General features: G+C 43.3%; 1 protein-coding gene across 4 annotated transcripts in view; it reads left to right on the top strand.

Annotated features, from left to right (window-relative positions):
• Positions 1 to 21,959, top strand: part of PTPRB (protein tyrosine phosphatase receptor type B) — a 117,113-nt gene that overhangs the window by 83,323 nt on the left and 11,831 nt on the right. For 3 of the 4 annotated variants that reach the window (XM_019918603.2, XM_073789227.1, XM_019918605.3), the window contains 11 exons: positions 5,444 to 5,550; positions 8,431 to 8,530; positions 9,370 to 9,453; positions 9,554 to 9,571; positions 9,694 to 9,775; positions 11,329 to 11,419; positions 12,162 to 12,238; positions 14,155 to 14,289; positions 15,579 to 15,701; positions 15,888 to 16,051; positions 17,586 to 17,721. In XM_019918603.2, coding sequence (XP_019774162.1) covers positions 5,444 to 5,550; positions 8,431 to 8,530; positions 9,370 to 9,453; positions 9,554 to 9,571; positions 9,694 to 9,775; positions 11,329 to 11,419; positions 12,162 to 12,238; positions 14,155 to 14,289; positions 15,579 to 15,701; positions 15,888 to 16,051; positions 17,586 to 17,721 — 1,117 coding nt within the window. Of the gene's footprint in view, positions 1 to 5,443; positions 5,551 to 8,430; positions 8,531 to 9,369; positions 9,454 to 9,553; positions 9,572 to 9,693; positions 9,776 to 11,328; positions 11,420 to 12,161; positions 12,239 to 14,154; positions 14,290 to 15,578; positions 15,702 to 15,887; positions 16,052 to 17,585; positions 17,722 to 21,959 lie in introns of those variants that run through there. The other variant, XR_012324601.1, reaches the window with a different exon arrangement.

Below are 21,959 nucleotides of genomic sequence, written 5' to 3' on the forward strand. Positions count from 1 at the left end.
ACCACAAAAGTGCTACTGCCACACAGCCAAGATTGGCACCTCCAAAGTAAACACACACAAACTTATTAGTGATATTTGCTTGAGGACAAGGCCATAGGAGCCTACCTGAAGGAGATGAGATCTCAGACAGAGCAAAGGAGAAATATAAAAGAGATCAGAACGCCGGGATCCTTTAGTTCCTATTAGAATCAAGAGTTGCCTCAGCTCCTTGGTCACTTGGGCTCCAGGAAATTTGAGGAAAAGTCTCCTAAGGGCTATTTTCTCTTTGTGGGTTGGAAAGTTGAGGCTGTTTTTGTTTGTTTTCTGGTTTGCTTTTTGAAAGAGAAGGAGAGAAGATGACTCATTACTATGTTTAAGAAAGAGAACAAGGGGCTTCCCTGGTGGCGCAGTGGTTGAGAGTCCGCCTGCTGATGCAGGGGACATGGGTTCGTGCCCCGGTCCGGGAAGATCCCACATGCCGCGGAGCGGCTGGGCCCGTGAGCCATGGCCGCTGAGCCTGCGCGTCCAGAGCCTGTGCTCCACAACGGGAGAGGCCACAACAGTGAGAGGCCCGCATACTGCAAAAAAAAAAAAAAAAGAAAGAAAGAGAACAAGAAGCTAGAGAGAGTTCACGTGTGGACCAGGCCCCCAGTCTCCCAGCACACTCCTTCCTGTCCATCACGGCAGCCAAGGTCCTAGGAAGAGGCCCCGCAAGTGGAGTTCCAGCACTGCCACTTTTCAGCTGTGTAACCTTGTAAATGGCATTTCAGTTCTCTAATTCTCACTTTCCTCATCTGCAAAACATCACAGGACTGTCCTGAGGAGTCATGTAGATGACAGATCAAACCTAGCCATGTCCCTTCTAGATTAAGGTCTTTCAGTGGTTCCCATTCATTTCCAGGAGTAAGTGAAGATTCCAGAGCAGGGCACACAAAGCCCCCGCCTCCTCCCTCCTGCCTGCCCCGCCAGCTTTGTCTCCCACCATTTGCCCCAAGTACACTCTGCCCTTTTGCCTTGCCCTGTTCCTCTGAGTTCCCTTAAATCTGGCTCTCTTAGACCCCTGAGCCTTTGCACATCCTTTTCACTCTATTTGGGATGCCCTCCACTCTCCCGTCTGACTGGTGAATTGCTTCATACACTTTAAAGGCCAGCTCAACCTGCAACTAGCCCGCGCCACCCCTGTTAACCCACAGCTGGGCAGTAGGGCCCTCAGCTACATTTCCACAGCACCCAGTCTCTACACCCCTCTAATCCTCCAGTTAGCAGTGGTTTTTAGCCCTTTGTTTAATAGCCTACCCTCTTCACTAGGCTTCAAGAGCTCACAGTCCAATAGGGGAGACAGACGTGACATCGGTCACAAAACAATATGGCAAGTACCGGGCACAAAAGAGACGCCATTAAGTGTTATGAACAAACAAGGAAATGAGCCAAGATGCTCTATGAAGGGTTACACATTCTTATTATAGCTTAATCACCTCCTGCCGCACTAATTTGTTTTCTAGGACACAGCTTCCTCTATTTCTCCACATTTCGTTCACTCCTGTGAACAGCATGCCAGGCAGATGATGCTTGATACGAGCACAGAGAACCGCACGCTGAGTGACCCCCGTGTGGCAGCTGCTGAACCCAGGCTCTGTGCAGGCAGAATTCTGCCTGTCTCACGACGATAATCACCATGGTGACCCTCAATGCTCTCAGGCATCTTTTTCTTCAGAGAGAATAGGTAGACAGGAAGGAACATGGAAAAAGAAAAATTAGGACTGAAAAGAAATGAGAAATGCTAGGTTTAGCTGATACGCAAGTTTATTATGTCAACGAATGTATAATGTGTTTCCGTTCATTGTTGGGTTCCTACTATCCGGGTATATAATTAGCGTTGTTCCATATGGGAAGAGAATGGGCGGATCATGATGGGTGAGAAGCAGTTTGGTGGTTGGGGAAGTGCTGATCTGTTTTTGTTTCTATTCTAAATAGAATAGCAATGTGACCACGATCAGGTTTCAGCTTCTCTTGACCTCATTTTCCTCAAATGAAGGAAATTGAACCACATGATCTGTAACTTTGTGCTATTGAATTCTGATTTGGGACACATTTAAAGTTGAAAAACTTACTATCAGATATCAGTTCATTAAAATAATCTTATATACATAAACAGAAGACATGTCTGTAAAATATGGGCAGAGATGTTGAAGGACATAAGAGGGGTATAGGTAAATAAATGCTATGAAGTTTCAAAAGGCTTCTTGAAGGAGGTATCATTTTGGCTGGGCGCTGAAAAGTAGGGAAGAATTTGAAACTATGGAGATAGAGGCAAGAGGAGATTCACAGTGCAGAGGCAGAAATACACAGATTGTTTAGAGAAGAGCAAATACTCCCATTTGAAAGTGGGGGTCGTGTAGAGGGGTAGTGGGGAAGACAAAAGCAGGAAGATAGGATGGGACAGGATTCTGAATAGGTGCTAATTGCTGGGTTAGGAGATGTGGTTGTGGTGTCCATTACTGGAAGGGTTTAAGGGCAGAGTTCCTATGGACCTGCTAGTTTTAAGCCAAGCCTACAGTAAGTCATTATCTCCTTCCAGGGTTCCTAAAGGCCCTTATTCATCTGCATCCATTTTGTACTTTGCGTTTGCACCTACGAATCCCAGAATTCCAGAGCAGGACCTGTCAAGGTTGTTATACCCAATGCTTTTATTTTCACAGTTGAGAAAACTGAGACATAAAGAACTTTGGGAACCATTCACCTAATCAGTGACAGTGAGAGCTAGACCTCAAGCCCTATGCTTCCTAGCCCAGGCCCTTTTTGCCACCCCTCCAACAGAAGTCACTGCTGTTAAACCAAAACTAAGCCAAGAGGAAATAAGAGAAAGAGAATTGGACTACGAGTCAGAAAGTCCTGAGTTTGGTTCTCTTTTACCAGCTTTCTCTATGATCTTGAGTGAGAAATGGAATCTCCCCAAGCTTCAGGTTCCAAATCTGTGAAATAATATCATAACCTTCTTATATTGGAGAGGTTGGAGATGGTCAAATAGAATCATATTTATAAAAGTTCTTCACACTTACAAATCACTATACAAATAAAAGAAACTGTTTTTAACATCTTTATTGGAGTATAATTGCTTTACAATGGTGTGTTAGATTCTGCTGCATAACAAAGTGAATCAGCTATACATATACATACATCCCCATATCTCCTCCCTCTTGCATCTCCCTCCCACCCTCCCTATCCCACCCCTCTAGGTGGACACAAAGCACCAAGCTGATCTCCCTGTGCTATGCGGCTGCTTCCCACTAGCTATTTTACATTTGGTAGTGTATATATGTCCATGCCACTCTCTCACTTCGTCCCAGCTTACCCTTCCCTCTCCCCGTGTTCTCAAGTCCATTCTCTATGTCTGCATCTTTATTCCTGTCCTGCCCCTAGGTTCTTCAGAACCTTTTTTTTTTTTAAGTTCCATATATATGTGTTAGCATACGGTATTTCTTTTTCTCTTTCTGACTTACTTCACTCTGTAGGACAGTCTCTAGGTCCATCCACCTCACTACAAATAACTCAATTTCGTTTCTTTTTATGGCTGAGTAATATTCCATTGTATATATGTGCCACATCTTCTTTATCCATTCATCTGTTCATGGACATTTAGGTTGCTTCCATGTCCTGGCTATTGTAAATAGCGCTGCAATGAACGTTGTGGTACATGTCTCTTTTTGAATTATGGTTTTCTCAGGGTATATGCCCAGTAGTGGATTGCTGTGTCGTATGGTAGTTCTACTCTTAGTTTTTTAAGGAACCTCCATACTGTTCTCCATAGTGGCTGTATCAATCTACATTCCCACCAACAGTGCAAAAGGGTTCCCTTTCTCCACACCCTCTCCAGCATTTACTGTTTGTAGGTTTTCTGTTTTTTTTTTTTAATAAATTTATTTATTTATTTATTTATTTTTGGCTGTGTTGGGTCTTCGTTTCTATGCGAGGGCTTTCTCTAGTTGCGGCGAGCAGGGCCCACTCTTCATCGCGGTGCGCGGCCCTCTCACCGTCGCAGCCTCTCATTGCGGAGCGCAGGCTCCAGACGCGCAGGCTCAGCAGTTGTGGCTCACGGGCCCAGTTGCCCCGCGGCACGTGGGATCTTCCCGGACCAGGGCTCAAACCCGTGTCCCCTGCATTGGCAGGCGGATTCTTAACCACTGCACCACCAGGGAAGCCCTGTTTGTAGGTTTTTTTATGATGGGCATTCAGACTGGTGTGAGGTGATACCTCACTGAAGTTTTGATTTGCATTTCTCTAATGATTAGAGATGTCGAGCATCCTTTCATGTGTTTGTTGGCAATCTGTATATCTTCTCTGGAGAAGTGTCTATTTAGGTCTTCTGCCCATTTTTGGATGGGGTTGTTTGTTTTTTTGATATTGAGCTGCATGAGCTGCTTGTACATTTTGGAGATTAATCCTTTGACAGTTCCTTCGTTTGCAAATATTTTCTCCCATTCTGAGGGTTGTAAAAGAAACTCTTTTCATGGGAGAGACTCCTTTCAATGTCCAAAGGTATAATACATTAGCAACACACACCAACTCCTCCCCTCCCACTTAATGTGTGTTGACTGCTTGTTACCCTTTGGGGACATTGCACAATACCTCCATCAACAGTCTGTTATTCCTGGAAGTACAACTTTTGACTTGGAAGGTTTTTTTAGAGATGGAAATTGATGAGTATCAGCTTGAAGATGATACCTGGACCTGGGCATGAGTGAGAAGGAGAGGGCAAAAGGTCGGAACAATTTGTCCTGGCTGGTACTAATGTTGGTACTGCTTCAGCATTATTACAGGATGTGCCCAGATACTTTTGGGTTGAGCAAATCTAGATTTTTTTTTTAAGGAAAAAAGAATCGTCCATTACTTTTCCTACAATTTAAATTAACCCTAGAAAAAGTTTTCCCATATAAACTGATCCTCATACTCTCAGTAAACCTATAGTCTAGGAAACTTCAGGATAGAACAGACTGAAGAGGTCACCCAAGCCAATCTATAACTTAGTGCAGGGCTGCTGTCCTACAGATTCCCTGAGAGCTGGTTCTCCAGTCTCTGCTTACACACCCTCAATGACTGGAAGCTCACTACCTATGAGGCAGCTCATACTCTAGATGTTAGAAAGTGATTTTTTGTTCCCATATCGCCCTATGACTTCAGCCTACTAAGCTTAGTTTTACATTCAAGAATGTAAACCTCGAGGTGATAGGGACTTATTCTTTGCAGTATATCCAGCTCCTGGACAGGTACTGGCACACAGTAGGGGCTCAATAAATATTTGATGAATAAATGAATGAATGCATGAATGCACGAACCCAGGGCTATCTGATTTCATAATTCATACCCTACCCTACATACATATTGACCAGGTGACCACCCTGTTTCTCCTTGACCCTACTGCGGTGAGTCACTAATTTGTACTTAAATAAATTGGTTTTCTTTTCAGAATCAGCATTCGGGCTTTTACCCAGCTATTTGATGAGGACCTGAAGGAATTCACAAAGCCACTCTATTCAGACACATTTTTCTCTTTGCCCATCACCACTGAGTCAGGTAAGGCTAACCTTTCCATCGACTTTACATAGTCTGCCAAACACCATGTCACCTACAAGAGCCTCTAGTGGGGAGATCTGGGGACTTGGCTGATGGTGGTAAGGGGAACATTTATTTTGCTTGGATTTTAATCTTTATATGATCATGGATTGATGTGGATTAGAGGAATTTCACAACTTCTGTAGCAGAATGGACTGAAAGGGGATTAATCGTGTAAAGAAGGTAGAAAGAAATACCAGATTTTTTTTCCTATTAAACATGAATTTTTTAAAAAAACATTCAGATCAAGAGCTTGCACAGGCCAAAACAGAAGTAGGTACAAAAGGCTTTCAAGTCGTTAGTGGGAATGTGTATATGAAATATATACATAGAAATGCATAGGAAAAAAAGACTAGAAGGAAAAAACACCAGAGTATTAATGATGAATATCTCAGAGTAGTGGGATTACAGGTGACTTTTTTCCTTTTGTTTATTATACGTTGCTTTTACATGATACAAAATGTTAACTTGGCTTTACATAAATTTATGTTAGAGGGAAAGCCTGAGTAATAATAGTCGCTAATTTTACTTTTCATCCTGTGGAGTAGCAGTTTTAAGCATTGTGCTTAGAATATACCTGATCCTCACTACCACCTTTTGAGGTAGATCCTATTATCATCCCCATTTTAAAGGTGAGGATTTGAGATACCGAGAGTTTATGTAACTCGCCCAAGATAGCAGAGCTGCAATTCTGGCCCTTTCTGCCTGACCTCTTAACCTCTGCACTGCTCGGATTCAGAATATTTCCAACATGCTGAGAATGGCTTTATTTTTTTGCACATTGTTCTTTGATACCATTATCTGCCCAGCCTTTCCCTGTACCCAGCCTTCCACAATGCTTGGTCTCAGGAAGTTCTTCTTTGTAGCTAAAACAGTCTCTCATGCTGTAGGACAAAAGATGACTCAGCCTCACAAACACTGCCATCTATTAATGCCAAATATAGGGATAATCTCCCACTTTTCAAACCAAAAAGGGATCAGAACACAGGAGAATTTAGATGTGTTTGCTTATAATTTAATGTTAAGTAAGGGATTTGTAAACACAATTCTTCCCTATTTAAATTATTGTTATACAACAAACATTGTATGTAGACCAATAAAGGAAGATAGTAAACATATATCCGAAAAAGAATATTAACCACAGTAAAAGAAACATGACTGTGTTGATTTGGTAAGTCTTGAAAAGCACATTGAATAAACAAATCCAAGGGCTTAAAATGCAACTTCAGAAATGGACTACTCCACAGACCTAAATGTAAGAGCTAAAATGATCAAACTTTTAAAAGAAAACAGGAGTAAATCTTTGTGACCTCAACTTAGGAAATGGTTTCTTAGCTATGATACCAAAAGCACAAGCAACAACAACAAAAAACTAGGTAAATGGGACTTAATTAAAATTCAAAACTCTTGTGCTTCAAAGGACACCATAAAGAAAGTGAAAAGACAACCCACAGAATGGGAGAAACTATTTGCAAATCATATATCTGATAAAGGTCAAGTATCCAGAACATACAGAACACTTACAACTCAATAATAAAAAGACAAATAACACAATTTAAAAATGGGTAAAGGATGTGAATAGACATTTCGCCAAAGACAATACATAAATGTCCGATAAGCACATGGAAAGATGCTCAACATCATTAGACATTAGGGAAATGCAAATCATAACCACAATAAAATACTACTTCACACCCACTAGAATGGCTATCATCAAAAAGACAATAACAAGTGTTAGTAAGGATATGGAGAAATCTGAACCCTTATACATTGCTTGTAGAATGTATCAACAAAATGGTGTAACTTCTTTGGAAAACAGTTTTGCAGTTTCTCAAAATATTAAACCTAGAGTTACCCTGTGACCCAGCAATTCCACTCCTAAGTGTATACCCAAGAAAAATTAAAGTAAAAACTTGTATATGGAGATTCATAGCAGCTTTATTCATAATAACCAAAAAAATAGAAAGAACCCAAATGTCCATCAATGGCTGAATGGATAAACAAAATGTGATATATCCACACAGTGGAATATTATTCAGCATAAAAAGGAATGAAATACTGATACATGCCACAACATGGATGAACCTTGAAAACATGCTAAGTGAAAGAAGCCAATCACAAACAAAGCACATATTTATTACTCAATTTATTGTCCAGAATAGGCAAATCTATGAAGGCAAAGTAGATTAGTGGTTGCCAGGGTCTAGGGAGAGGGAATGAAGAATGACTGCTAAGGGGCATTGGGGATTCTTTTAGGGGGGTGATGAAAATGTTATAAAATTGAATGTAAAATAATTGAATTGTGCAGTTTAAATTGGTGAATAGTATGGCATATGCATTATATTTCAATAGACTGTTTTTAAAATGGGCCACCTGTTCATAAACTCCCAGTGGCAGTATCGAACCAGATAATAAAAATGGCATTTCATTAAAATAATTCTGAGCCATTCACTGGATTTGCCAATGTCCCAGATGCTGTAAAACACGTTTCATACAAGTGAAATAGCATCTTTACCTTGGTGGCAAACTGCTGGCCTTTATCTCAAGTGCCCCAAAGCTTTACATACAAGCATAGATGAAGTCCCAAATTCCTTTATAAGCTGAACACCATTGACTCCAAAAGTATAATGACCAACCTGCTGTCACTTGGTAGTAGCCAATGTCTCATCTGTTCAGCTGCGTACCGCTTAGCCTTTCGATAGTAAATGCATTAGTGTGGCCATCGTTTGAATCCTTCTGTAATAACGTTCCTAGGGAGATAGGGTTCCAATAGCTATCTTACTGGTTCTTTAACACTAATTTTCCCACCTGGGTTTGTTGTTGCCCTCTGGATTATTGTAGAGCCTTTGTTTGGAGTTATTGAAGGTGTGAGTGCTGGTCTGTTCTTAATTGGCATGCTGGTAGCTGTTGTTGCCTTATTAATCTGCAGACAGAAAGCCAGGTGAGTACAAAGATCCCTTTGGCAATTGGGTCCACAATTTTAAAGATGCAACTGAAAATGCTCTTTAGCCTGAAAAGTAAGGAGGGGAAAATCATTTAATTTCTCCAGGTTAAATCACCTTTGTTTGTTCAGAAAAACAAGAATCAAACCCTAAAACCATGACTCACTTTTTTCAGCCTCTCTACATAACCACTGCTGAGTCTTGCCCTCACCAAATGACTGAGGGGCCATCTGTAGCCTCATTTGGATGTGAAATAGCTCCTTTGGCACAGGAAAAAAAAATCGTGTGTGTGGTTCAGTTACCTCCTGAAGACAGAGATGTCTGCAAATTGTGTGCCCGAATACTTTTCTGAAATATGCTGAAAAGTATGGTTGACATCTCCATTTTGTGGCTCATATCTGCCATGCTAACTTAAGAAGGGACGAAAAAGAACTAAACAGCATGTGACCCCAGTGCCATGCCCTCTTCTCGTAGGGAATTTCTTTTCTTTGGCACGTCCTCTCTCTTCCAGTCGTGTCTTGCCTCTAAGGTTTACTCTGTGTGTGTGTGTGTTTATAGAAAGCTTTACTGAGAGTGTGGGAAGTGATTATGACCTGTAGCCAAAAACCAGAAGACAAATCTCCAGCTATTGCAGGATGGTTTCCGAGTGGGAAAAATCTATTTCTTCTTTATGTGCTCCCTCACTTTTCCCTCCCTCAAAGGGATGTTGGCTGAGTGTAAAGTATACACGTACTGAAAAATCCATATTTGCACAAACATGCACAGCCTTACCATAAATGGAGACATTTGTTTAAATTATTTCATAATCAGAATATAAGTCCTCTCCCTTGGGTTTCAGCCATGGTCGAGAAAGGCCCTCTGCCCGCCTGAGTATTCGTCGGGATCGACCACTGTCTGTCCACTTGAACCTGGGCCAGAAAGGGTGAGCACGTTTTCCTTCACTTCATTTATTGAAGGATGAGTTGACTGTATTACATGACATTTGCTAATGAGATCTTTCTCCTTTTGGCTTTTCTTCACAGTAACCGGAAGACTTCTTGGTAAGAGAGAGAACTCATTAGTTACTGTATTATCTGCTTTTGAAATGTAACTGGGGCTGGGTATGGCATTTTCCCTGTTCTTCAGTAATTTTCTTTTCCTTCTATTATGTTTTTAACTATAGCCCCATAAAAGTAAATCAGTTTGAAGGACACTTCATGAAGCTGCAGGCCGACTCCAACTACCTTCTATCCAAGGAATACGAGGTACAGCTCAGAGGCAGTGATGCTTTGGCACCCCTGGTCCTTAGCAGAATTTCCCTCCGAGCCTTCACCGTGGAATCGCAGGCTGATTGGGCTCAGGAGTTAGGTTGGCACTTAAGGTCTCAGCTGAGCATTCTTTTGTGCCTGAATCCATTCCCTGCACAATATACCACCTAGTCTCAGAGGCCATTTTGACCTCTGGAATAGTACAGCAGACAAAGCACTACCCAGACCAGATGGTAAGAAAGAATTGACAAACTTCAAATGCAAACCAATGCTGTCAGTTGTTTTTTTTTTTAACATCTTTATTGGAGTATAATTGCTTTACAATGTTGTGTTAGTTTCGGCTGTATAACCAAGTGAATCAGCTATATGTATACATATATCCCCATATCCCCTCCCTCTTGTGCCTCCCTCCCACCCTCCCTATCCCACCCCTCTAGGTGGGCACAAAGCACCGAGCTGATCTCCCTGTGCTATGCGGCTGCTTCCCACTAGCTATCTATTTTACATTTGGTAGTGTATATATGTCCATGCCACTCTCTCACTTCGTCCCAGCTTACCTTTCCCCCTCCCCGTTTCCTCACGTCCATTCTGTACATCTGTGTCTTTATTCCTGTCCTGCCCCTAGGTTCATCAGAACCATTTTTTTTTTTAGATTCCATATATATGTGTTAGCGTAGGTATTTGTTTTTCTCTTTCTGACTTACTTCACTCTGTTTGACAGACTCTAGGTCCATCCACCTCACTACAAATAACTCAATTTCGTTTCTTTTTATGGCTGAGTAATATTCCATTGTATATATGAACCACTTCTTCTTTATCCATTCATCTGTTGATGGGCATTTAGGTTGCTTCCATGTCTGGCTATTGTAAATAGAGCTGCAATGAACATTGTGGTACATGACTCTTTTTGAATTATGGTTTTCTCAGGGTATATGCCCAGTAGTGGGATTGCTGGATCATATGGTAGTTCTATTTTTAGTTTTTTAAGGAACCTCCATACTGTTCTCCATAGTGGCTGTATCAATTTACATTCCCACCAACAGTGCAGGAGGTTCCCTTTTCTCCACACCCTCTCCAGCATTTATCGTTTGTAGATTTTTTGATGCTGGCCATTCTGACTGCTGTGAGGTGATACCTCTTTGTGGTTTTCATTTGCATTTCTCTAATGATTAGTGATGCTGAGCATCTTTCATGCGTTTGTTTTATACAGATTGCTGTCAGTTATTTAAGCTGGCCTTTTGCTTGCCTGGGAGACAATGTGGTTTGGTGAAAAGTGCCCAGGCTTTGGATTCAGTTCCCAGCTTTGCCACCTGTGTGACCTGGGGCAAGTGAATTATCCTGTCTGAGCCTCATCTGTAAAATGGAGATGAGACTACCTCCTGTGGGGCTCTCGTGGGGATCAGAGCTGATGCACAGAGGTTGGATAGGAGACATTCCACAAATGCAGCTAGTGTAACATATGGTTATAGTATGATGTATCTCAGGGACTGTCTGATTTGCCCTTTTCTATCTCACATTCTTCACCTGCAAACTTATTTTTGACCTAACAGGACCTAAAAGACGTGGGTCGAAACCAATCATGTGACATTGCACTCTTGCCAGAGAATAGAGGGAAAAATCGATACAACAATATATTGCCCTGTAAGTTTTGTGTTGAAATTTGTAATACTGTCTTCCTCTAGCCATTTTTTCTCTTTTCCACGAGTAAAATGGGGCAAAGCAATATGGTATAGCTGGATATGGGAGATCAGAGGCTCTGAAAGTCTTTAAAAAGAAATGACCTGTATGTTATTGCACTCCCCTCCAGGGAGATAACAACCAGCTGAGATTCCGGCTCTGAGAGGCCTCTTATGCTGTTGACACTTCACCATGTGGTCCTAATGCTTCTCCTTATAGAGGCCTAAGAGCAGTAACAGGGTTAACAATAAGGGCCAAGCTGGGTTTACTTAAAGTCTGTAGTTAGCAATTTTATATATATTTTTGTTTGTTTGTTTATTTATGTATGTACGTATATTTATATGTTATCCTTACCCAATTAGGTGAAGCAATAGAAGGTAGTTTTTCTGGATTGTATTCATTCTAGCAGTGAAAGGGAGCTGGCCACTCCGTCGGGCAAATGATATGGTATTACAAAGGAAAGCACAGAGGGGGCTTCAGAGAGCATTTGGCTCGTCTGCTTGTGTGTTTCTGGGCCACCTGTGCCACCAGAGGCAAGTGAGTGATCCTGTCTAAGCCTCATCTGCAAAATGGAGATGAGAATACCTCCCCTGTGGGGCTGTCATGGGGGTCAGAGCTCACGCACATCAAATACCAAGCATTCTGTAAACAGTAGGGGAACCACCATGACTCGCTGACAAATCTCTGTCAATAAATTTCCTTGCAGATGATGCCTCTCGAGTGAAGCTGTCCCATGTGGATGATGACCCGTGCTCTGACTATATTAATGCCAGCTACATCCCTGTAAGTGAACCAACCACGGGGCCATGGTAACTGGGATGAAGCTTTGACGGGTGGCTATGCTGGAGACAACCCTCCTCCAGCACGCTCCCACCGTTCTTAGGTCTGGAAACATGTCAGTTTTAGAGAAAAAAAGAAAAAAAGATATGTCTGATTGCCGTAAAACACAGGCTGTCCTATTCAATCACTGCTAAGGCCCAGTTTTCAAAATGGCTATAGTCACATATGATTATAATGAGCCCAGGAGGCATTTTCAAAGGTCATTTTCGCTCTGCAGCCCTTAGTCAAGATTAGAGCTCCCTGAGGAAGCTAGACCTCCACGGCTAAGGCTGCCTAGCTAGGGAAGCTGATTCAAAGTTATGTGGATTTTTGAAAACCACAGACACAACTCAAAGGTTGTGTCAAACCTCTGGGCTCAGATTCTGGCTAGCATTTCGCCAGCTTCCTACAGCACCTACGGTGGAAAAAAGCTTTAAGGTCAGACAGACCCTGTTTGAATCCCATCTCTGCCCCTTGCTGACTCTAGGACCTCGGGCAAGTTATGTCAATTCTTTGGGCCTCCATTTCCTTTTCCAAAAAAAGTGAGGATAATATTTACCTCAAATAATCCTCCATTCACTCCATAAACACTATATAGTAAAGTGCTAACTGTAAGTCAGACTCTGAGCTGTGTACAAGGAGAGGGTCAGATGGAATCCTAACCCTCAGGGAACTCTCAGCAGAGTTGTGGCATCAGGAAATGACAAGGTGGGCGATGCCCTTGACAGGCTAGAATGGTGCTTCTCCGACATTAACATATATCCACATGATCTGCGGGTCTTGTTAAAATGAAGCTTCTGACGGGACTTCCCTGGCGGTCCAGTGGTTAAGACTCTGTGCTTCCACTGCAGGGGGCACGGGTTTGATCCCTGGTTGGGGAACTAAGATCCCACATGCTGCACGTCTCGGCCAAAAAAAAAAAAAAATGCGGCTTCTGATTCAGCAGGACAGGGGTGGGACCTGGGATTCCGTATTTCTAACAGGTTCCCAGATGATCCCTGTGCCACTGGTCTGAGGACCACTCTCTGAGTAGCGAGAGGCTATAGGTTGCTGCAGGAGCTTCTGGGACAACATCCTCCAACAGAAAGAAAGATAAAGGAAGGCTCAGCAGAGCAGGCACCATGCTGAGACTTGGAGGATAAATAAGGATTCACCAGACGAGAGGCAGTGGGTAGAGCGGGGATGGGGGCGGCAGAGGTGACACAGCGTAGAGGCCCTGAGGAGAGGCAAAGAGAGAAAGAGCTTTTACTGGGATCTGCAAGTAATTCCGCACTGCTGGAGTGCAGGATGTGTGGGTGAAAATATCCTAGCTCATAGAGTTGTGGTTACAATTAAATAAGATCTGTGAAAATCCTGACCCACAACATGTTATAGGGTGGATGCTCAATAAACAGTGCGTTCTCTTCCCTTAAGTTTCCCTTGCATGGTATCTCTTACCAACAACCCAAAGTCAAGTACCTGAAATGACTAAAACTCTTCTATGTTAAATAGGGAAAGAGCCTGATCAATGTTAGTTCCTCAGACAGTCCATACACACACACACACACACACACACACACGTGCGCGCGCACGTACGCACAAGTATATATATTTACACTCATAATTGAGGGTGAAGTGTTATCTAAATTATTGCCTGAGTCCTCCACTGCCTTTAAGAATAAACACAACCTAATAAAAAACAACTTGGCTCTTAACAGTAGTTCAGTGTTCCGGCCTTTGTCCTTCCTGCTTCCAAGGCTTGACGCGTGTTAGTATCTTTTTTCTCAAGTCAGGGCCCTGGCAGAGACTTACATCTCACCTAATCTACAGAGCTAACCCTTTGTTTAGAGTTGTGAAGAGACCTGTTGTTTCTGACTCTCCACATTGTAAATTCATTGCAGGGCAACAACTTCAGGAGAGAATACATCGCTACTCAGGGACCTCTTCCCGGCACCAAGGATGACTTCTGGAAAATGGCGTGGGAACAGAATGTTCACAACATCGTCATGGTGACCCAGTGTGTGGAGAAGGGCCGAGTGAGTAAACGGTCTTCCTGACATACCAACCTTGCTTTCCTCCACCTGGTGTAATTCTACTCCCCATCTCCATCAGAAGTTAAAGACCAGGGCTTCCCTGGTGGCGCAGTGGTTGAGAGTCCGCCTGCCGATGCAGGGGACGCGGGTTCGTGTCCTGGTCCGGGAAGATCCCACATGCCGCGGAGCGGCTGGGCCCGTGAGCCATGGCCGCTGAGCCTGCGTGTCCGTAGCCTGTGCTCCGCAACGGGAGAGGCCGCAACAGTGAGAGGCCCGCGTACAGCAAAAAAAAAAAAAAAGAATAAAAAGAAGTTATAGACCATAAAAGCCAAGTAGGGGTCATGTAAGAACACTGTTAGTGAATTAAAACCACTTGGTTATAAAAGGCTCTATCGTAAACCCAGGTGATGCCCAATTCTGATTCTGGGTCTGAAGTTTCAGTCAAAGATGTTTGCATTTGACAACTGGGATTATCAGAAGCACCCATGACACAGAAGGATTACCTGGCCTCTCGTCTGCTCCATTCTCCGCTGTATGGAGAGAAGAGATAAACTGGCCGAGTCACTGGCGCTGTGCCTACTTTCAGGAAAGAAGGGGAAGTGACTTTTAGGCTGTGTCTGCAGAAACAAAGTAAGGTAGTTATCTGGGCAAACTAAGCAAACCTCTTGTACTGGCATTTATAATCCTCTACTTTGTATGGTTACTTTGAGGATTAGAAAGAGAGATTACATGAAGTGCCCAGTAACTGTGCTCAGTAATTATATGTCCACAGTCTTCTTTCGCCTGTCTCCACCTGTGAATGTGAGCTTGGCTCAATGTGCTGACTTTTCAAAGATCACATGGCACTGGACCCAGGTTGGGACAACGATATCAAAATATAAACAGAAAAGGGCCAGGGAGACAATGCCTTCCTCTTCGCAACTGGATCTTTCTTCAGAAAAACAAACAAAACCGAAAAATTGTAAGATATGGCTTATGTGCTAGTGGAATTGAAATGCTGAGGAAATCAATAAAAACTCAACAAAAGCCATAGAACACTGAACCTGAAAGGAAAATGAATCCGAAGGTTGGGGGTGGGGGGTTGCTCCTTGAACGGTGTCTCTCCTTCACTTGGAGCAGCAGCCCAGCTTCAGCCCTGGCCATGAGCAGGTTAATGCGAAAAAGATGGTCAGACTGCCTCAGCAGCTCACCCTGGATTCCAACTCAGGAAGACATTTCGAGGAGGGAAAGTACAGGTTCATGGAGGAGGCGCGTTTCTGGACTCACTTTTTTTTCTGCCCGCCTTCCTCTAGGTAAAGTGTGACCATTACTGGCCAGCGGACCAGGATTCCCTCTACTATGGGGACCTCATCCTGCAGATGCTGTCGGAGTCTGTGCTGCCCGAGTGGACCATCCGGGAGTTTCGGATATGCAGCGTATGTTGGTTTGTTTGACTTCGTTTAATAACGCAGCTTGGGCAGATGAAGAACACCCGTCAGTCCTATTGTCTGCTGGTTTCTCCTCCTGTAGTTTCGCTCATAGGAATCCCTGCATGGGCACGGTTGTCAAATATGAAGGTTTGCCTTGGGCCGTTCCTCTTATTAGTCGCTCTGCTCTTACAGGAGGAACAGCTGGACGCGCACAGACTCATCCGCCACTTTCACTATACGGTGTGGCCAGACCACGGAGTCCCGGAGACCACCCAGTCCCTGATCCAGTTTGTGAGAACTGTCAGGGACTACATCAACAGGACCCCGGGGGCCGGGCCCACCGCGGTGCACTGCAGGTACTCCGCCCCCCGGAGCCAACAAAGTGGCAGCCAGGAGTAGAAATAAGGGTGTAAGCCTGAAGAATCTAGTGGCTGGAGGATTTGTCTACCCAACCAGTCTACAGAGGCCCAGGGGATGTTCTTCCACCCTCTTCCACCCACTCCTCTCCAGCCTCATTCCTTTGCACTCTCACCCTCACTCTCCATCTTTCTCTCCCTCTTGCTCTTTTTCCTACTATAGCAAATGCAAAGTTCTTCTGTGACTGCGAGGTCCCCCATAATTAGGCCCCATCTCACCCCCCTATCCAAATGCCCAGAGACTCCCCTCCCACTGTAGCCAGGGAGGAGACAGCTCACACTCATCCTTGCCTCTTACCATTCTTACTCCTGGAATGGCCTTCTCTCTCTCTTCCACCTGTGTAAAACCTAACCAGCCTTCAGGATCCCTGCTCTAGACTCCCTGCCAAGTCAAGTGGTACTTGCCGTATGTGGCAACCCAATTTTGCTCTTAAATTTCTGTTCTCTCTTGACTTGTCTTTGCTTCAGTCTGTGCGTCCATAAAATCAAGCTAACAAGCAGTCTGTCACTGTCTTTCTCCCTGGGGAGCCTGGTGTTTAGCTAATTAATGTTTGCAGAAACACTCTGATAGCCCTAACTGAATGGCACTAATAAATAAAGAGCAGGGAACTGCTACAGTAAGAGAAATGTCAAATGTACTCATTTTCTCCAAATCTGCCCAGCACCCTAGGAGCCCAGCTTTTATATGTCATTGGAACCCTGATGCTTTTAATAGGAACGTGAGGTTCTCAAGAGCTTCCTGCTTTCTAAAGAATGGTGGGCATTTTCACCCAATACCACTGAAAAACTGTTCTTCTTTATCTTAAAATATGTGCACCAAATCCCCAGGTTGCGCCATCACTTTAGGGAGCAATGTGACAATCCCTGGTAAAGCTGAAGGTGTTCATATTGCTGTGATCCAGCAGTTCTGCTTCTACATATCAACCCTTGAGAAATCCCCACACATGTGCACAATGATGTTCACTGCAACACAGTTTGTAATAGAGAAAAACTAAAAATGATCTCACTGTCTATCAGTAGGGAATGGATTAGTGGTGGTTTATGAACTCTACAGAAGAAATTAGATCTACATGTAACAATGTAGACAAATTTCAAAAATATATTCAATAGAAATGTTGGCAAAAGAATACATAAAACATGTTACCATTTTAGTAAATTTTGAAAACACACTGAAAGAATATATTGTGTGTGGATTTACATGAATATAGGAAGAGTATGAAAGCATGCATGGAAATGGTACACAGCAAGTCCTTACCTCTGGCAGGGTGGGAAGATGGAGGAAGGAAGGAGGAAAGATGGAAGGCCAGAGCCTTGGGTTGTATTTCTTTGAGAGAGCACATTGAGAGAAAGAAGTATTCCTATAGTCTCCTCTAACTTGGAAGGGAAAGGAAAGATGGTGCTAGAGTCTCTGGATGCAGTCCGGAAAGGCCAGTTTAATTAAAAAGGCTCAGTCTTTCTTTACGCTCTCTTCTAGTGCCGGTGTGGGTAGGACTGGAACCTTTATCGCATTGGACCGAATCCTCCAGCAATTAGATTCCAAAGATTCTGTGGACATTTATGGAGCAGTGCATGACCTAAGACTTCACAGGGTTCACATGGTCCAGACTGAGGTAAGAGTTCGGCTGAAGGACACAGACCAGCCTATCTGTCTCCCTCCTCTAAAATGTCCAGGGTTTTAATCTGATAAGGGGAAAGAACTATGACTCTTTAGGAGAAGAAAGAGAATTGAATATTGATGTTTTCTGGGACTTTTTATTTTGAAACAAATTTCAGTGACCTTGAGGATGATGTATATTCTTATCTTTACTGAACTGGTTGCCCATCTTCTTTAGGTGGGTAGGAAGCAAAATGGATTTTTTTTTTAATCAATGCATTAACATGGGGAAAGGTCAGCTAGTTCATCATGAAGGTCATTTTAAGATAGGCTGGTGATTGAGCACAAGAACTTCAGTTAGTAAAGAGGAAACAGATTCTAATCTCTTCTCTCCTTCAGCCCACCCCAGCTGCAACCCCACACCAAGGAGTGTACATTAATTGTGAAGGATAAATGCTTCCATTTATACAGTCCTTTGACATTTGCAGGGCATTTCTGAACATGTTATCTCATTAAGTTTTCACCAAAAAAAAAAAAAAAAAAACCAGATGAGAGAAGTATTATTTTCCATTTCCAGGCTAGAAAACTGAAGTTGAGAGGCTAAAGGGCTTTGCACCGTTATGAAGTGGCTGAGCTGGGACTTGAACCCTGTTCTAGAGAATCACAAGCCCTAAGCCCCACGTGCCCTGCCCCACAGCCTCAGAGTCAAATCTATGTCCTCAGAGAGACCAAGCCTGTCATTCCTCTGTATCATTGCCTTACCAGGCCCAAGTTCTCTTGCCCTTGTGTTTCCCAAGTAGCTCTGCAAAGTCCTCTATTAAAGAAAAAAAATTGCCTATGGTCAAAAAGGTGAAAAGTTCTTCATGCTACCATGTCCCCTGTTAGTCACAGGATACATGAAAGCTGTGCAGGTGGCCATGCTCCACAAAACGGAGATGTCCTGCAGCAAAGGCTCCCCTCGAGCTTGGCTGAGCCCACTATTGCTGAAACTGCTTTGACCCCCCCCCCAAGATTCCCTTCTTTTTTTTTTTTAATAAATTTATTTATTTATTTATTTATATTTGTTTTTGGCTGCGTTGGGTCTTTGTTGCTACGCGCAGGCTTTCTCTAGTTGCGACGAGCGGGGGCTACTCTTCGTTGCGTTGCACGGGCTTCTCATGGCGGTGGCTTCTCTCTTGTTGCGGAGCATGGGGTCTAGGCGCGCGGGCTTCAGTCGTTGTGGCTCTCGGGCTCTAGAACGCAGGCTCAGTAGTTGTGGTGCATGGGCTTAGTTGCTCTGTGGCATGTGGGATCTTCCCGGACCAGGGCTCGAACCCGTGTCCCCTGCATTGGCAGGCAGATTCCCAACCACTGTGCCACCAGGGAAGCCCCTGGATCCCCTTGTTGTATAGCACATATTAATATCCTGCAGATTCTCATATTCTGTTACACGTTTGGGAAAACACTGTCGTCATTGCCTCATACAGGCAGGGTCCACACCCAGGACCCTCTATCCCCAATTCCATAATAAAATTTTAAATATTTTATTATGAAATTTTAAAAAAATACATGAAACTAGGGAAAATAGTATAATGAATGTCCAAACCTCAGTCTCTACAGTTATCAGTATTCTGTGTTCTTTTTGCATTTATAGCCCACATACACTGTTCCCCCAGCCCATGACCTCACTGGAATATTTTAAAGCAAATCCTACTAATATTGTGTATTTAAAAACATATGTATTTAATATAATATATTTTTATATTTTATATATTTATATATTATGCATTATTAATAATATTATATATTTTACTACATATATATTTTTACAGTTATATATATATTTTTTTACAGTTAAGGACTCTTTAAAAATCATGACCACAATACCATTATCACACCTAACAATTTTAATCATAATCCCTTAATATCATCTAATATCTAGTCAGTGTTAAAATATCCCTAATTATCTCAAAAATTGCTTCTTACACTTAGTTTGCGTTAGAATCCAAAGTCCATACATTGCGTTTGGTTGAAGTCTCTTTTCAATTTCTTTTCATCTATAACAGTCCTCCCTCTGATTTGTTTTCTGTGCCATTTATTTGTTAAAGAAATCAGTTCATTTTCCATAGATTTTCCCACGTTCTGAATGTGGCTGACTGCTTCCTCATAATGTATTCCATTTTTCATAACGTAAGGTAATGTATTCCTCTATTTCCCATAATTTTTGTCAGTGGGTCATTAGATCTAGAGACTTCATGAAGTCTGGGTTCCTTTTACCACCACATGCTTCGTGGGTGGTGCTGAGTACTACCTGTTGCATCATATCAGGAGGCAGTTCCTGTCTGTGTCTCTTCTCCATGCTGATGAAATGACAATGGTCATCCACTGTAACGTTTCCCATCAGCCTTTCGCTTAACGGTTTTGGCAGCCACTGGTGACCACTGTCTGGCTCTGTTCTTTAATTAAAGGTTGTAGAATTATATCACACTATATCATAATTGTTTTCCTTCAGCTTTTTCCACAAGACTGCAAGTTCCTAGAGGGTAGGAACTTGTTTTCCTTTGCCCTAACCTCAATATTTTTTTAATCTATTAAATGAATGAACAAATACCCTACAATTATGCTGCTAAAAAGTCAGCATCAATGTTCCATTACTAATTTGTTTTCATTTTCACAAACTCAAACCATACTTAATTTGTAATTTGGAGAAGAGGAGATTATCACATTATAAATAATCGCAAGGGGTGTGTGTGTGGCGGGGGGTGGGGTTCAGGCTCCCTGGTTATTGTCAGAGCTTCTTGGGCCATGTATCACTTCTGTACACCTGCTCAGAACTCTGGAGATGCATTTTGGCAAAGAGCAGGCACCCCCTACTGTAAATATCACTGGCTAACTTCCAGGGCAGGGGCAACACGATATGCCAAAGCTCTCCCTCCTCCTTGGACATAACTCCTCTTTCCCCTGTTCTCTTCCCCTTCTCCTCCTAACCTCTGTGGAGTCTATGGTTCTTGTTCTTCAGCCTGCCTTTTCAGTGTTCGAGTTCCCAAGGGTCTGTCCTCAAGGCACAGCTCTTCTTTCTCTCCATCTTCATTCTTTGTGATGTCCTCCACTCCCGTGGCTTTGGGAACCACGTAGGTGCTCACATCTCCCAAATCTCATTCTCCTTCCCCAGCATTCACCTGAGTACCTGCCTCCTGGGCAGTTCCACCAGGAAGCTTTACAGTCATCTCATCTCCAACTCAAAACCCTCAAAACCGAACTCATTATCTTTCTTTAAAAACGTAAACAACAGGGACTTCCCTGGCGGTCCAGTGGTTAGGACTCCGTGCTTCCATTGCAGGGGGCCCAGGTTTGATCCCTGGTTGGGGATCTGACTTCTGTTCCCGCAGTTCCCATAGTTACATCCGAGCAGTGACTAAGCCCTGTACATTCTACCAAGCATCTTTCTCCTTGTTCTAGTCTCTCACCCCTGCCTTTGCCCAGCTCTTCACTAACTCCCAGCGGGCCTTCGCAGTAGCCTCCTTGTGGCTCTCCTGCCTCTAGCTTCTGCCCTAACAGCTCCATCACCACTGCCACCACCAAAGTGCTCTCTCGCTGTGTCAACTCCCTGCATAAAAATCGTGGAAAGCTCTTCATTGCTTTAAAATGAAGCTCAAGCTCTTCGTAGCCTGGTTCCAACTTATTTCCCCAGTTTCACGTCATAACGCCACCCATCCCCACTGTTTTAGGGTCTGTCAAAATTAAGGAAGGCTTCCCTCTCTGGGCCAGAATCAACAATTCTTTTGATCATGCTGAATAAAGATTGCAATAAGATAGAAATTTTCTCTTTCCTTTTCCTTTATCAAACAAAATCCCAAACAATATCCAGATATTATCTGTCTTGCTTGAAGGCTCTGCTGAAGGTGGGCTCCTTCTACAGTCTTAGATGCTCAGAACCGGCACCGCTCACTTGGTTCTGAGAGTGAGTGCAAAGGGGTGCGATCCACAGCTGAGCCCTTGTGGGTGATGGTTCCAGCAAAGGAAAAAGGACATTCTGACATCCCCTGTATTACTTTTCTGGGTCCGCAGAGAGAGTCAACCTCAACTTTATTCTACCTTATTTGAGAGACAAAGGGGTGCAGGGCTTCACAAGTTTTGATAAATATATTAAAGAGCAAAGGTTTCTAAACAAGGAGGCATTAGACAGGGAGTTTGCGAGTGTGTCCCTCCTTCTTTTAGCTGCTGAGTGTGTCCCTCCTTCTTTTAGCCTGGCTTGGGGCATGTTTGCAACCTGAC

Source organism: Tursiops truncatus, chromosome 11, assembly GCF_011762595.2.
Source record: "Tursiops truncatus isolate mTurTru1 chromosome 11, mTurTru1.mat.Y, whole genome shotgun sequence".
NCBI lineage: Eukaryota > Metazoa > Chordata > Mammalia > Artiodactyla > Delphinidae > Tursiops > Tursiops truncatus.